The sequence below is a fragment of the Camponotus vicinus genome, unplaced genomic scaffold (genome assembly GCF_025532165.1).
Source record: "Camponotus vicinus isolate PSW18456_S1 unplaced genomic scaffold, iyCamVici1.0 SCAF_3, whole genome shotgun sequence".
NCBI lineage: Eukaryota > Metazoa > Arthropoda > Insecta > Hymenoptera > Formicidae > Camponotus > Camponotus vicinus.
The window spans coordinates 11,691,551-11,709,739 of NW_028141967.1; the positions used below are offsets into that span (position 1 = coordinate 11,691,551).

Genomic DNA, 18,189 nt, shown 5'->3' on the forward strand with positions numbered 1-18,189 from the left:
TGGTCGACGTGAACGGAGCATAACGACGTGCTTGAATCTTCTATTACTACTTCGACTGTTCGCCTATTGAAGACATAATAATAAGGCATAACGGCTTTAGACATTATATAAAACTAACAAGAACCACAACAATTGGCGCTGCGGCTTATTGAACCTACAAGAAAATGGAACGAATACTTCAAGCGCTAGCGACTACTGCGCAAAACCAGGAGCAGACATTACATCAGATCGGTGAGTCACAAAAGCAAATGGTGGACATACTGTCATTGCGAGTACTGAGAACGGACGATAGTGCAAAATCGTCACAATTTTCAAATCTGACTACACGGCTCAGTAAATTCGTTCATGATCCGACAAGGGGTAAAACCTTTACGTTATGGTTTGAACGTCATAGAAGCACTTTCGCGGAAGGAGCGAAGGGTTTAACCGAGACAGAGAGCAAAGAGCTACTTCTTCATGCTCTCGGGGACGATGAGTATCAACAATTACTCAGTTGTTTATCACCGAAGAAACCGCATGAGATGTCTTTTGAAGATCTCGTGCAACATCTTAAGAAACAATTCCATGATAATAAAACGTTATTTCAGCGTCGTTTTGAAGCTCTTAATTTTCGTGCTTCCCCGCCAGCAACGGCTATAGAAATACTTGACAAAGTAAATGTTCTGGGAGATGCCTTTGAGCTCGATAATTTCAATCGACCAACTCAAAATTCTGCTAACGGCTCTCGCCCTGAGCGACTACACCTACTACACAGAGCGAACAGTCCTCTTCAAGGTTGCATCAGAAAAAGAAAACTGCACATTTCAAGACATTAGAGAAATCTGCTACGCACATGCGAACCGCACAGCTGACGTCATGCGCGTTGAAGGACAACGCTTCTCAGAAATCAATGCGGTCAGCCAATCAACGAAGAATTCACTTAAAAAGAAAGGTAAATATTACGAAAAGAAAACAAATCCTTCTACACTGCATTACGAAAAGAAGACGAATTCTACTACATTGTCGCCATGCTATGGCTGCGGTTCCGCAAAACACCGACGGGATGCATGTCCTTTTAAGAAAGCAGAATGCAGATTGTGCAAGAAAATGGGACATATTGCTAGAGTTTGCTTATCGAAACAACGAAATACAATAAATACTGTCAGATTACAAGGTGTTCTAGGCACAGGACATCGGTATCGCAAATTCGTGCATATTACTATCAATAACAAGCCATTGAAAATGCAGTTAGACACAGGGGCGGACGTAACCACGATCGGGAGAGAAACTTGGACACGGATCGGTCGTCCAAAACTCCAACCTCTTACTACTTCATGTGTTAATGTCTCAGGACATCCAATGCATACCATAGGATTTTTTAACGCCTCACTTGGCTACAAGGACTGTATGATAAAAGCTCCAGTCATCGTACTTGATCGTCCAGAAACTGCACTAATTAGCTCTCAAGCAATAGATGAGCTTGGCTTAATTACCTACGACACAGGAGTCGTAGGAAATCTGCAAATGATAAATACGATTACGGTAAGTTCACTTCATAAACAATTCACAGAACTTTTTAGTAGTTCGACAGGTGAATGCACCAAGATGACAGTTCATCTGCGGCTTAAATCAGATGCGAAACCGAAACACATTCCACGACGTCCAATCGCACTCGCATTAGAAGAACCAGTCAATGAAGAACTGGATAGACTCGTTAAGAATGGAATTCTAACGCCAGTCGACTTTTCGGAATGGGCTGCTCCCATAGTAGTTGCACGCAAAGCAAATGGGAAAATACGTATTTGTGTAGACTACTCAACAGGATTAAATGACGCACTTGACGCGGAGGATTATCCAATCCCAGGGATAGAAGAACTTATGGCAAAACTTCGAGGAAGTTCTATCTTCTCACAACTAGATCTATCTGATGCTTATTTCCATCTAGGACTAGATGAGGAAAGTAAGAAGCTAACTACAATAAATACTCATCGAGGTTTATTTGCTTATAATCGGTTGGTTTTTGGATTAAAACCAGCTCCTGCAATTTTCCAACGTACGCTGGAACAGGCACTTACAGGTATTCCAGGCGTACTCGTCTATCTTGATGATATTCTGATTTATGGCCAGGAACGCACAGAGCATGATACGCGTTTACACGCCGTGCTAAACCGTTTGCAAGAATGGGGTTTTCGACTCCAAAAGGAAAAATGTAAATGTCATACTTCAATAGTTAAATACCTTGGATTTATTGTTTCAGCTAAAGGTATTGAGCCCGATCCAGCACGTCTTCGACCGATCCAAACAATGCGAGCTCCGACGAATGCAAAAGAGATACGCTCGTTTTTAGTTCTGATAAATACGGGAAATTTGTGCCAAATTTGCATCGACTCAAAGCACCATTCGAAGCTTTGATAAAAAAAGACGTACCTTTCGTGTGGACAGCAAAAATGAAGAAAACGTTTGAGGATATTAAGAAAATTCTTACTGGACCACTTCTACTAGCTCATTACGATCCCAGGCAAACTCTGATCGTTGCAGCAGACGCTAGTTCGATCGGAATTGGTGGCGTCTTGTTACAGCGCGCCCCAGATGGTCAGGTAAAAGCAGTCTTCCACATGTCAAAAGCATTGACAAAGGCTCAACAAAATTACAGCCAAATCGAAAAAGAAGCTTTAGCATTAGTCACTGCAGTTGAACGTTTTCGAAAATTCGTATATGGCCGTCACTTCGTGCTACAAACGGATCATCGTCCACTTCTAGCCCTGTTTAAAACGTCGAATACAAAAGGTCTAGATACACGCACAGCAAATCGTTTGAAACGATGGGCTCTTCGATTAATTGGGTACGACTTCGACATAGAATATGTCAACTCCGAAAAATTTGGTCAAGCGGACGCTCTTTCAAGATTAATACAGAATGCAAAACAAGACGTAATAGACGCCGACCTCGAAGAAGTTGTAGCTGCGCTACAGGAAACAGATACAGAACTACAACAGATTGTCAACGAATCAGTACAGTTCTTACCTTCAACGGCTCGACAAGAGCTCCAACGTGCGACATTCAGCGATGGAATTCTCGCTGAGGTTATAGATCGTCTACAAAACGGATGGCTCAAATCGGACGCAACTGACAAAGAGTTAATGCCATATTATCGTCGTCGCGATTATTTAGCCATAGTTGATAATACTTTAGTTCTAGATGAGAAACTAATAATTCCTAAACGTCTACAATCTACTGTACTGAAGCAACTACACATTGCACATCCAGGTATTCGCCGGATGATACAGCTTGCTCGACGATATTTCTATTGGCCGGCGATGCATGATGACATCGAGAGATACGTAAAAGAATGTAATCATTGCGATCGCACAGCAAGCAACCCAGTAAAAGAACCATTACATCCATGGCCAAATCCAGAGAAACCATGGTCACGCCTTCACATTGATTTCGCAGGCCCGATACACGGACAATGGGTACTCGTCATTATCGATAGCCATTCCAAATTCGTAGAAGCAGGATGGTTCTCAACAATAACATCTGCAGCAACGTGTCGATATCTGCGAAGACTCTTTAGTCGATATGGACCTCCTGAAGTACTAGTTTCAGATAACGGTAATCAATTCACTTCAGTAGAATTCGCGCAACTGTGCGCCGAATTTAGAATTCTTCACCTGCGTACCCCACCTGGGCATCCACAATCAAATGGTCAAGCCGAGAGAATGGTCAGAACATTGAAAAGTTCTATCGACACAAGTCAAAGTTCACAATTAGAAACGGAATTAAACAAATTTGTTTACGCATACAACTACACACCCAGTGATGCGGTACCAGATCATAAGTCTCCGGCAGAAATATTCTTTGGACGTAAGCTTAAAACTCCATTAGATATTTTTACTGCAACCGAAAAACCTAATCTAAGTCTTACTTCTCGGCAGAAGCAAATGAAGCAACAATTTGATGCTTATCACGGCGCAAGGCCACGTTCATTTGCCACAGGTCAATCGGTACTAATTCAACTCTCCAATGGACAGCGTATTCCTGGAAAGATTGTTAGGCTGATAGGGAAAGCACTCGCTCGCGTCAGCATTGAAGGAGGATTCATTACCAGACACTTCAATCAAATATGGAATCGTCCAAAGGGACAGGAAAGGAAATTCAATACGTTCAGCGAAGATCTACTACCTTCAGAAAAAAAATCAGCACGGATTCAACCAGATTCAGTACTTCACACTTCGCTAGAAGAAAGAGAGGAGGCAGAACCTCTCAACAACGGGACCACACAACCTCCAGAAGCATCTGCTCGTCGTTCTGAACGTCTTTCACATCGAACTCGACCAGATTACAAGGCGATAGGAGGAACTCGCCCCTACCAAAAACAGCATTCTTAAGCAAGGGAGGAATGTTGGGTATATTGCGCCCTTTGACAGGTGCTAAGCACTACGCTACTGATTGACGAACTGCGCAACCAAGAGCGATTGCTCGCACGACAGCGCGCAGAGGCGACATAGCACATAGCATGCACACGGCACGACTGTGCACACGACACCACAGTAAGAAGACGTCATAAGAGACGACCGAAAGACGGACCGTCGGAGAAGCATGGGTGTGGTCGACGTGAACGGAGCATAACGACGTGCTTGAATCTTCTATTACTACTTCGACTGTTCGCCTATTGAAGACATAATAATAAGGCATAACGGCTTTAGACATTATATAAAACTAACAAGAACCACAACACATTCAATTTTCCATTGCAAAATATACAAGAATTGGAAGAAGTAGAACAATATCTCGAAGAACGAAATCGTTTCCAATCCACCGTATGTTCTCTATATTTTTGCTTTGATTCAAGTTTTTATAATCAATTTTAATTATTCATTATTATAAATTAAATATTGCTTTTATTATAAATTAAATTAAATATTTGCATATTGCTTACATATTTTTTAGGTACGAGAACTGTCCAAAATAGGAGGAACTACTCCATATGATTTTATAAAACGATGTTTGTCACTTCTCTTCACAAATAGATTTGCTGAACAATACAGCTGGTACGGTGCCAAAAAAAGCAAATTTTTGGAAAATTACATTTAGCAAATGTGTTACTAGGTAAGTTACTGCTAATAGTCATCTGAAATATGAATATAAGTGCTAAGACATAAGTTCCGATTCATATTACATCAGTTCTGAAAAATAACATGTTAAAAAAGTTACTACTAAAGTTACTAAGTCACTAATTTAGAAAAAAATATATGTAATATAACAAAATATAATATAATAAAAATAATATAATTATAGCATTAAAATATAATATCACTTTATTCATTTTTATGTTGAAAAAGTATGTTCAATATTTTTCACAGAACAGTATTCTAATATTAATTCTTAGTCTAAAGCCGAAAATTGACTTAATTGATTTATTTGTACATTTGTTTATATACAATATATTTCTATTTAGAAAGTGCTCAACTGTGCAAAGCGGCGACAACTCGAAAAGAGGTAGAAGAAGCCATTAAAGCCTGGTTAAGACGTGCAAAGGAAAGAGCGATAAAGGAAGAAAAATAACTACATTTATTATACCAAAGAATGTTATGAAACATATAAGTATTATTTCTGTTATTAAAAGGATATAGAGGTTTATTTATATGCTATAATTATAGAGGTTTATATTGTAAAACTAGAGATACAATTTGCGAATTTATTTTCATTGTCAATTTGATGTTTTGGTTTTCGAATATAATTATTAGAGTTGGTTCCACATATTGCATAACTGCGGCCTAATATTCAAGAATTAAAATAAACTCTTGAATAGGCCGCAGTTATGCAATATGTGGAACCAACTCTAATTATATTCGAAAACCAAAACAAGTTACTTTTTTTTAATAAAAAATAAAACTAGGTATATATACATATATGTGTATATATAATATGTATATATATATATATATATATATATATATATATATATATATTTGAGGTCGTTGTTTAAAATGGGACACCCTGTATATATACTTATATATATATATATATATATATATATATATATATATATATATATATATATATAGGTATATATACAGGGTGTCCCATTTTAAACAACGACCTCAAATATCTCCCGAATAATACGTTTTACAGAAAAATGTTTCAGACAAAAGTTGTATGGTTTCGAGGGGGCCATAAGATGGTACCATTGGTTTGACCTTGAAGAGTCATTTGAAGGTCACGTGAAGGTCACTTCAATTTTTTTAAATGGAACACCCTATATATCTTTGCACATTCTTGTAGCTCATCTCGAGAGCTTTCCAAAACACTATAAATAAGTTAGTTTTCATTAAGTGCTTTCCAAGTTATGAGACTTGAAATAATTTCTTAATTTTACATAAACCGTAAAATATCTTGTAAAATATTCATTTTTCGATTATCTTACCTAATACTTTTATGTACAAAATAATGAGAGGAATCAATTGGTGTAAAGAAAACACAGTTATTTTTAAGAAAAAATATGGAATTGTTAATTGCAAATTACATATTTTTTCTTCAAAACAACTATGGTGCGCTCTTTAATTTTTTAATTAAAACTAAAGATAGCTAAATTTATTATACATAATTGTATTTCGTAAAATTATGGTAGCTCTTATTAATATAATTATTTAAAAATAAATAAATAAAATACATTAGACAATTTTTATCTAAACAAATTATGATTTTTATTAATTATTTTTCCTAATATTTATAAATATTATTTTTTGTTACTTTATCTTATATCTCACTAATAATTATAGTCAGTGGAAGTAAAATTTCACTGTAAAATCAGTAACTGCGCTAGTTCGTTCGTTTACCGCTATGGTGCGCTCTTTTTCTCGTACTTGAGTTTTAGTCATGAGAATTATATAAAGTTTGCAAGAGGCGACAGATAAAATTAAAAGTATTACTTCGATCTAATTTTCTGATACAGTTTCAATAGAGGAACTTCAGATATTAAATCGATTTTATAAGTCGGACAAGTAAATGTCCGGCCAATAAACGAAAATGATCCGTTCATTATCTATTTGTTATTACATATAACGTACATATGACATCCATGAAAACTCGACAAAATATCTATAATTACTCCATATAACGTATATCTGACATCCATAAGAGCTCCACAAAATATCTATAATTACTCCATATAACGTACATATGACATCCATGAACGCTTCATTCAATATCTATAATTACTCCATATAACGTACATATGACATCTATGAATACGTCTAATGGAGGTATGAAATGCGGAACTGTGGATGTCTAGTAGATGTTTACGGGACGTTTCATGGACATCTAATGGAGATTTCGAATCTCCATGGTAGACGTCTAGTGGACATCCATTAGAGGTTTTTGTTCCGTGTGGGTATGTTTAGATCATAAAGGTTGTTCTTTTTTCACACATATAATACACATTTTTTTAAATTATCTGTTTTATAATCGTTTTGTGCAATAAAAGTAACATTTAAATAATATGTGATATTGCATTAATGTATATGTGATATAAATTTTCTTTAATAAATATATTGCTTAAAAAAATATATATTTCATCTTTTTAATATGTAAATTCAAATTTTGTATGTAATCCCTTTTTCATCTCCTTATCACGTCCATATAAAGTCCGTTTCGTATATTTGTTATTGCTAATTTATGTCCATTTGACGTCCATCGGATATCTTTTGGACACGTCAGGGATTAAATTATGTCCATCAATTTCATATTTGGATATGCTATGGATATCCACTGTATATTTGAGGAACATAAAACGGATATTTTATGGATATTCTCAATATCCTTGAAGGATATTTGTAGAATATTTTATGGATATCTGTGTGCTGTCTGGGTACCGTCTTCAAAACTCACAACGAACTTATTTAGGTCCAACTTCCTTATCGACAATAAATTACACTGTAAACTAGGTACCAACAGAATCTCTTTAAGCGTGATTGAGTTCACTTTTCCGTTCACCAGAGTCTGCACGTTTAATTCACCGAATTGGATATGCGTCAATGCCGTTGCCACGGATGGATTCTGTCGCTCGTTGATCAAATGGGCGTAAAGACACGTCCGATCTCCTCCCACATACATCCCTATCTTTCTCTGGAGGCCTGCCCCGGCCCTATCTTAGGGTCCATCCGTCACTGCTATTTGGTACAGTGGGGATTTTAATATATACTAGAGGGATCTTGGGGGATGTGATCACTCTACGGCGTTGTGCTCGTCGGTGCCGTTTCATACGGAAGGCCAGTCGGAAGCCAGCATGCACGCGAATACTTCCACCGGCACTTATTTGGTCAGCGAGCGACCTTTCAGGGATTCTCCGTGGCAATCGGCATTGCATCCATCGAGTGAGATACCAACATCGCTCTGGAGTCGCATATCATTGTGTTAAAAAAAAAAGCAGCATTAGGTGTGAGGTCTGGATAGCTCAGTGGTCTAGAGCAGTTGCCCGGAAAGCGAAAGACTCGGGTTCGATTCCCGATCCAGCCATTTGCGCCTCACATATTTTTCTAGTCTGCGAATATTGTTTTCTAGCAATTATTCGTTAGGCTGAAAAATGTGTGAATGCTCTTTTCACAGGATATGCGTCAATGCCGTTGCCACGGATGGATTCTGTCGCTCGTTGATCAAATGGGCGTAAAGACACGTCCGACCTCCTCCCACATACATCCCTATCTTTCTCTGGATTCCTTTGCCGTTAGAGTTTGACCGAATTTTGTCACTTTTATTTTGATTGGTTTCGGTAACGATTTCACATTAATCAAACTGACGGTTTCGTTCGCCATATGTTTCGTCGCGCCCGAATCCAGACACCAATCGGATTTTTCATCGAAGTCTTCTCCTACACAGAAAGTATAACCTGTCTCACTTTTTATATCGGCTTCAGCTGCCACGTTTGCATCCTCTGAAGTTTTATTTTCCTTCGGTTCCCTTTTACAATCTTTCCTCATATGACCAACCAGACCACAATTGTAGCACTTGTATCGAAAACGACTTGTCACTGGTTGCTTATTTCCGCCAGCCTTACCTCGATTTACCGCAATTGCACACGCCGTAGAGGATGTATCGTTCTGCATTCCTTTGACCGATCCGCCTCGTTTCGTCTCTTCGTCGAGCAAACGATTTTTCACAAAGCTAAGAGTCAGTCTATCTGTTGACAACGTCTCGATCGCTGTTACCACTATGTCATATTCCTTAGGCATAGTCAACAATAGATGGCACACTACGTCAGTGTCCTCTAGTTTCGCACCCGTAAAGCGCAATTCTCGTATCAACTTGTCAAACTTCAGGAAATGGTCTCCCATCGTTTCTGACGTCGAACACTTCATGGTTAGAAGCAATTTCCTGAGCCTAAGTTGGCTCGCTATGCCTTTCCTTTCAAAAGTGTTCGACAAAATAGTCCAGATTCCATGCGCCGTCTCCTCATCTTTTACATACTCAAGATGGCTGTCCGCAATTCGTTGTGACTTGCACTTTCGATCACTCTTTTTGTGTTGTTTCAACTGTCCTTCCTTTTCAGTACGCACTTCCGCACTATCAGTTTCTGAAATAGTGACCATTGACGTATACGCATTTTTTACATATTCGAGCAGATCGTATTCTTCCAGCAATGTTTCCATACGGAATTTCCAATTATCAAAGTTAGTACCGTCAAACAACGGGACCTTAAATCTGTCTTATTTCGCCATGACTGATTTCTGTTCGACACTACGCGTTACGGTTCGCGGTTGCACATTTATTTGCCCGAACTGTCGAGTTATTATTAGCCTGGGCCCATAACCTGACAAAGTACGCTTGGACCTCAATACTTGGTAGGGCAAATAGAAAGTATTCGTTTAATATAACAGTGGTTTAATCACGACGTAACTGCATTGCACAAAAAAGAAAAAGAATTCGTTGAGAAAGAGAAACACAAAGACAAAAACTATAAAATAAGATAGAAAACTCAGCAGTGGCGCCGCACACGCCATGGAATAAGTAATACACAGATACTTAAAAGAACATACGAACTATACGCGAGCGCACTCCTCATACATGAACACGCGACATTTTGCATATTGCTTATTTTATCAAAGATTCTACTTTATTTATTCACCAATTTGCTTTATTTTTAAATATGTTATAGGGGACATCTTCCCGAGTAATTTCGTATATATATATATAAGGGTCGGACTCAAATAGCTTTGGAGATATAGGCTGAAAAAGGATAAAAATAATAAATACAAAAATAAGGTAAACCTTTGGAAAACCCACCTACATGAAATAATGAGTAAGAATACCCAATTCCTACGTATTTTTACCTCCTGAACACGAACATGAAACTTAAAAATGGCGGTCGAACTCGCAAGTCGAAGAAAAACGCAAAAAAAAGGTAAATAAAAAAAAGGTAAACAATTTAAATTTATATAGAATTTAATACAATTAAAAAATATCACAAATGTATGTACACACACACACACGCGGAGGGTGCAAGGGGGGCCTTCGGCCCCCCCTCTCGCAACCCCCACCCCGTCGGTATAAAATGTAATTTGCAATTAACAATGACATATTTTTTTTTAAAACAACTATGTTTTTTCTTTACACCAATTGATTCCTCTCATTATTTTGTACATAAAAGTATTAAGGTAAGATAATCGAGAAATGAATATTTTACTAGATATTTTATGGTTTATGTAAAATTAAGAAATTATTTCAAGCCTCATAACTCGAAAAGTACTCAATAAAGAAATACTTTATTATAGAGTTTTGGAAAGCTCTCGAGATAAGCTACAAGAATATGCAATAAAAAATAGGGGGTTCCGTTTAAGAAATTGACGGTGACCTTCACGTGATCTTCAAATGACTCTCCAAGGTCAAATCATTGCCACCATCTGATGGCCCCCTCGAAGCCATACAACTTTTGTCTGAAACATTTTCTAGTAAAAGTAAAACTAGTAAAGCTCTTCCTTATCGAGATATTCGACCGTGTCCAGACTTTTTTAACACCCAGTATACGAAATTACTCGGGAAGATCTCCCCTATAACATATTTAAAAATAAAGCAAATCGGAGAGGCGACCTCCTTATGTGCATAAATACTTTAATAACTTTTGAATAAAGAACGATCGCCGGCTAAAACCTTCAGAATATTAATTAGAGATATGACCTTGACAACATATGTCAATGACACATTTGTGCGAGGGTGAGCCCTTTTTATGCATAATTACCAAAGATTTTATTCTGCCTATAATAATAAAAAGAAAGAAAGAAAAGATTATCGATAAATTACGTCACGATAGAAACTTGACCTTCAAACATGGAAAGTACGCTGAATATCAGAGAATGTAAATAAATAAGTCAAGAATTGTATGCTTTAACATACGAGCACAATATCTAAATACTATTAAAACTCCAAACATTTCAATTATTGCAAAGAACCTAGCAAACACAGAATATTGCAGCAATATTGCTACAATATTCTGTGTTTACTAGGAATTAAGTCGCATTTGTAAAAAACTTCTTTTTTTAATAACTTTATAGTAAACAATAAGCGACAGTTAAAACTTTTTGCAAGTTAGTCAGAAAAAGATGTCCTTCACAAAATATATCAAGATCATTGAAATCGGGGTGAGATTGTTCCTAATAAATCAACATTTACTTTAATATTCACATACAACATTTACCTTAATATTCATATACAAAACATATAAATATCTCCTTCAGTGTTATGGTAGAATGGTCTGTATTAAACATAAAAAAATAATAACGAATAAATTACATTTACTTAATATGCTGGATATATTATGTTATTTTAGAATATCATAATTTTTCTCAAGAACAATTATAAAATAAATTAATCACAGTTTAAAATCAATAACCTTCATTGATCATTTATTTCAAATAAAGATAGAAATGTATGTGAAAGAGGAGATCAGGCGTATCTATACGCTCATTTGATCAACGAGCGGCAAAATCCATCCGTGACAATGGCGTCGACGCATATCCTGAAGAAAGCATTCACACTTTTTTCAGTCCAACGAATAATTGCTAGAAAACAATATTCGTGGATTAGAAAAATATGTGAGGTGCAAGTGGCTGGATCGAGAATCGAACCCGAGTCTTTCGCTTTCCGGACAACTGCTCTAAACTATTAAGCTATCCAGACTTCACACTTAATGCCGCTATTTAACACAGTGATATGCGACTCCAGAGCGATGCTGGAATCTCGTTCGATGGATGCAATGCCGATTGTCAAGGAGGATCTCTAAATGGGCGTTCGACCAAATAAGTGACGGCAAAGGTGAGGATTAATGTTAAAATAAAAAAGGATTGTTAAAATGAATGATTATCTTTAAAAGAGTATCATGCATATATGCACATTTTGGATGAAGTTTTATTTTGATCTTAATATTGATACCTGCAAATGTCATCGACTTTGGTTTTAAGCGATTGCTTTTTATCCTTGAGAAATTATGATATCTTATATCAATAAATCAATAATATCAAGTATATCAAATGATACTTATTCATTATCATTTACATTCATAAAATATATCATTTTGTAATAAAGAAGATACACATAAATATATACATACCGCACAAATACATACATGAAAATGCATGCAATTAAAGACTAATTTATAAAAACTAATTTAATTTAAATTCGCAAAATATTAAAATTTCTTATAGAATCACTTTACCTAAAATATAGCAAAGTATAAATTACTATCAAATACATACTGTAAATAGAAATGGTGTCCTCAAATTGCACGATGAATGTTGAAGAAATTTCATAACAAGATCACAACATGCCGGATCTGCATTAGGTTGTGATATTTTTCGTAATATGTAACCTAAATATAAGCCAAAAGCTTTTCTTGCTTCACCAGGACTGAAATATTGTCCATTTGGTTTAATGTATTCGTGTATAGAAGAGAAAGAATAATAACAATGCAGATAAAAATAATTAGTCAAAAATAAAATTAAATGATTGATATCAAGTTAAATAATTGATATTTGTTAAATTTTGATAGCAAACCTGAGTTTATTGCCTTCTTGCATTGATTGTATTACTTGATTTTTATATTTGTGCATATCTATACCCAAATTTTCCTTATTATTCCTTCTATCCAAAGTTTGTTTATGACCTTTTACTAATGCTCTTTCGTATCTTTCGTACCTATAATTAAATACTTATATTTATTAACTTTTATATATGTAATTAAATAAAATGCATTATAATTTATAACTTTAAGAATGAACCCCTTAGGTGCGCAATAGTTTATTTTACTTTGCCATTTGTACAGAAATGACTGAATCTTTCTAATCGGCTTTCTTTTCTAAAAAAAAGTTTGAATAAAAAAAGGATTTGACACCATTGACATGTGAGTAGACGGAGCATTAGCTATCGATTAAGACGAGGGGGGCTTTGATATTCGCGGTAAGGGGGACTCTATGAACTTCGGTTGAATTCGGTTATTCCCGATAATGATCGGTTAATAATTCGACTCCAATCTTTGACATCAAAGTTCAGCTCACATGTATTGTGCGAAGTTGTGTTGTGACTAATGTCATATTATTTTTATATTTATTATATTATTTTTAAATTTATATATATTATTTAATATTATTTTTAATATATTATACAGGGTGAGCCATTTTAATTAACGCACGCAATTATTTCGGAAACAAAGCATTTTAGAGAAAAATGTTTCAGACAAAAGTTTTATGGTTTCGAGGGGGCCATAAGATGGTATCATTGGTTTGACCTTGAAGAGTTATTTGAAGGTCACATGAAGGTCACCTTCAATTTCTTAAATGGAACCTACTATTTGTCATTGCATATTCTTGTAGCTTATCTCGAGAGCTTTCCAAAACACTATAATTAAGTACTTTTTTGTTAAGTACTTTTTGAGTTATGAGGCTTGAAATAATTTCTTAATTTTACATAAACCGTAAAATATCTTGTAAAATATTCATTTTTCGATTATCTTACCTTAATACTTTTATGTACAAAATAATGAGAGGAATCAATTGGTGTAAAGAAAACACATAGTTGTTTTTAAGAAAAAATATGGAATTGTTAATTGCAAATTACATATTTTTTCTTCAAAACAACTATGTGTTTTTTTTACACCAGTTGATTCCTCTCATTATTTTGTACGTAAAAGTATTAAGGTAAGATAATCGAAAAATGAATATTTTACAAGATATTTTACGGTTTATGTAAAATTAAGAAATTATTTCAAGCCTCATAACTCAAAAAGTAGTTAACGACAAGGTACTTAATTTAGTGTTTTGGAAAGCTATCGAGATAAGCTACAAGAATATGCAATGACAAATAGTAGGTTCCATTTAAGAAATTGAAGGTGACCTTCATGTGACCTTCAAATAACTCTTCAAGGTCAAACCAATGATATCATCTTATGGCCCCCTCGAAACCAAACAACTTTTGTCTGAAACATTTTTCTCTAAAATGCTTTGTTTCCGAAATAATTGCGTGCGTTAATTAAAATGGCTCACCCTGTATATACAGGGTGTATCGTAACATGTGGGATCCACTTCAGGGATGGATAGGGGGCACACCAACTAGGACTAGTGATATACTTCGAAGGCTTCGACATTCGAACTTCAAAGCTTTGAAAATTCGAAGCTTCGATATTAAAATCTTCGAAGATCGAAATTTCGAAGTTTCAAAGCTTCAAAGGTTCGAAACTTCGAACCTTCGATACTTCGATAATTCAACCTTCGAAGCTTCGAATAATTAAAATTATACAATTTATTAATTTAAAATAATAATAATTATAATACCGCGATACATTTTTATAAAATTTGTTTGAAATGTCGAGATCTGAAATGGGAGGTTCAATTTTAGAATAAAGAAATTAATGCAAATAGGAAAAACACAAGATATACCTAAAAAAATCAACAAAGGAAAATAAGCCGTTTATGTGTATCATAAACAAAGAAATTGAAAAAGCAAAATTTATTTAATGTGTTATAATTGAAAAACCAGGTTAACAAGTATATATGTATGAACGTGTACAACTGTAGTTTCTAATATGAAAGAAAATATTTATGTTATAGTTATATGTTAAGTATACAAAAAAATGGAAGCAAATGTCCAAAGAAATATTAAATATAAAATATACTCGCTATTCAATCTAATAATACCTGAAATTAACGATTAAAATTAATTGCTGTAAACAGTTTGGTTATAAACTAGTAGTAAATAATAGTAATAATATGTTTGAAAAATCGTATGAAAAAGAGAAAAAAGAAAAGAAGCTCGTAATATATATTCTTATTAATTGAAAGAGACTTGTATTATTTATATCTCAAAGTATATTCTTGTTTTCTCTCCGGAGAAGTAATACTCAAGAAAATAGACTTTTTTATAAGAATAAGAATCATGAACGTTGGTCGATAAAAATTATAATAGACGTTTAATAAATGCGCAACGTTTGGTAAGACTGATTCCAATAATCATAAAACGTGGTCCTTATGACACCGTAACAAAAGAAGAGCAGAACGACGGATCACTATGACCATACACCCTTTTATGTACATAGCAAAAAAAGACAAAGAGTCCTGTGACTTTCGTCTTTGTGTGTGTGTGTGTGTATTCGTCCCAATGACCACGACACAATGATCCCAATGATCTACACATATGTATGTGTATGTAGGTGAAACAAGCTTGTTACCAGTGTACTGTATGTTATTATGCACAGTCTTACGATAGCCAAACCATTTTTTGATTGAGGCTCGTGAACAACAATCACTCAAATAGTGATCGCATCGAGATTCCTCCCTATGAGGATTACTGACGGCGTGTTAATGTAAGCAAGCGACTTCACGTCTTTGTTTGGAAGAATGACACTACTGTGTCTTTATATTCGGACTTAAAGAATGATATTCAATGTCCATCACAATCACAGAATCTAATGTGAACCCAGTGTCCACGAAAGCAAAGAAAACACTCGATAGTTTCGATTAAAAGCTATGCACGTGCGTTGCGACAACGTATCCACTTGCGAGTCGTAGCCGCCATCTTCCTTTACGTCCCGAAGCAAGGGCCTCAAAAAAACCCCGCTACGCCCTCTATCGAGTGTGTCTTTTCGACTCCCCACTCTAATTCTCTAGGGTCCTGATTAATGTCTTCTGCTCTTGACCGGGTTTTTTGAACATTCCGCCCGCCTTCGTTAACCTTGGTTGACGAACATAGGTGTTGAGTTCTCATCCGTTGGCAGGAGGCAGAGTTTTGTAACAGGTCGCCTCAATTCTGAGATTTGTGTCTTTACAGTTACTACTCTTGTTAGCCCGTCTGGGCCTGGGTGGACCTTAGTTACACGACCCAATGGCCATTTTGCCGGCGGATATCTTTCATCCACTAGTACCATTGCACCCTCTTTTATAGGTGGAGTGACTTTATTCCATTTGTATATAGCGTGATATCTTTGCAAATACTCTGAGGACCACCTTGACCATAAAGAGTTCAATAACTGTCGGAGTAGTTGCCATCGTGATAGACGGGATAACTTTTCGTATTCTAGTGAAGGTTCTGGAATAACGGTTGGAGCACATCCCATGATGAAATGTCCTGGAGTTAAGGCCGTAAAATCGTCTGTCAAAGGACATAAAGGTCGTGAATTTAACACGGCCTCTATCTGAGTAAGGAGAGTAGTCATTTCTTCGAAAGTGAGTAGCGTGTCTGCAATGACACGTTTGAGATGAAATTTCATAGATTTTACGCCCGCTTCCCATTTTCCTCCAAAATGAGGAGCTGATGGAGGATTGAATTTCCACTCCGTTCCGTCGTTTGCTAGTAAAGATGCTAAGCGTTGAGATTCAGCAGAAGTTTCTGTCAACAAATTTCGAAGTTGCGTGTCAGCGCCCTTTAGATTCGTCCCGCAATCGCTAGTAAAAGTGGCACACAAGCCTCGCCGAGCTGAGAATCTTTTGTAGGCAGCCAAGAACGCATCTGCAGTATAATCAGTTACCAGTTCCAGGTGTACTGCTGATGATGCAAAACACACAAATAGAGCAACGTATGCCTTATAAGTACGGGCGTTCTTCCCTTTCCAGGTTTTGATAGTGAAAGGGCCCGCATAATCTATGCCGGAATTAAGAAATGGTCGAGCCGGTGTGACTCTGTTAACAGGCAACTGGCCCATTAACTGTTGTGCTCTTCTTTGTCGGAATCTGGTGCAGATAACGCAATGTAAAATATGTTTTCTTACTGGGGCTCGACCCCCCACAATCCAAAACTCCTCACGAATGAATGAGGATGTAAGTTGTGTTCCGCCATGAAGTGATCTCAGATGAACGTCTCTTATGATTAAAGAAGTGAATAGTGAGTCCCTGGGCAGGATAGCAGGATGTTTAGTGTTCTCCGGCAAGCTCGAGGAGTGTAGACGTCCGCCTACTCGTAGGATTCCCAATGAATCCACGAAAGGTGTAAGTCGAATAAGGGATCTTGCCTTTGATAGTTCTTTGCCCGATGATAGTAACTGTAGCTCCTGATGAAAGCTACAACGTTGCACCTCGCGAGTCCAATACTCCTTTGCGTGCTTTAATTCCATGGCAGATATCGGAGTTGTATAAGAATTTGTCTTCTGTTGCTTGAAACGTGTCTTTACTCGTTGGCACATCGCTGTGATACGTAGAAGTTTGGTTAGACTTGAGTAACGCTCAAGTAAGGACCAAGGTTGAGGGATTCGAGCTTGAACGATTGAGACATTTAAAGGACTTTCCTCGAGATTCGCTCCGCCTAATTCTCCTGGAAGAGTTGACGGCCAGAGATGACCTTGTTGTGACAGCCAAGGTGGCCCCTTCCATCAAAGATCCATTGAAGAAAGTTGTCTCGCAGAGAGTCCTCTCGTAGCGAGGTCAGCCGGATTCTCGCTACCGGGAATAAATTTCCAATTGGCGTTTGGCAATGACTCCTGAATAAAGCACACTCTATTGTGCACGAAGTCCTTTCATCGTGATGGGTGATTATTGACCCACACGAACGTGATAGATGAATCTGTCCATAGATAAATCTTTATGGTACTTTTGTCAATAACCTTAAGTATTTGTGAAATCAGCTTGGTTAGCAGGACGGCTCCTGACAATTCCAATCTTGGAATGGTAAATCTTTTGATCGGTGCCACCTTAGTCTTCGAACACACAAATTGTGTAGATATATTTCCGTCTGAACCAA

General features: G+C 36.5%; 1 protein-coding gene across 14 annotated transcripts in view; it reads right to left on the bottom strand.

Moving 5' to 3' along the window:
* The window catches only part of Ttll5 (Tubulin tyrosine ligase-like 5), a 354,482-nt gene that overhangs the window by 59,852 nt on the left and 276,441 nt on the right, over window positions 1–18,189 (bottom strand). For 12 of the 14 annotated variants that reach the window (XR_014437810.1, XR_014437811.1, XM_083094291.1 and 9 more), the window contains 2 exons: window positions 13,024–13,164; window positions 12,726–12,876 (listed from right to left, as the gene is read on the bottom strand). Coding sequence is in view for 11 of the 14 variants with exons in the window: in XM_083094291.1 (XP_082950417.1) it covers window positions 12,726–12,876; window positions 13,024–13,164 (292 nt within the window). In the remaining 3 variants the exon portion in view is untranslated. Of the gene's footprint in view, window positions 1–4,918; window positions 5,111–11,469; window positions 11,726–12,725; window positions 12,877–13,023; window positions 13,165–18,189 lie in introns of those variants that run through there. The other 2 variants (XR_014437812.1, XM_083094294.1) reach the window with 2 other exon arrangements.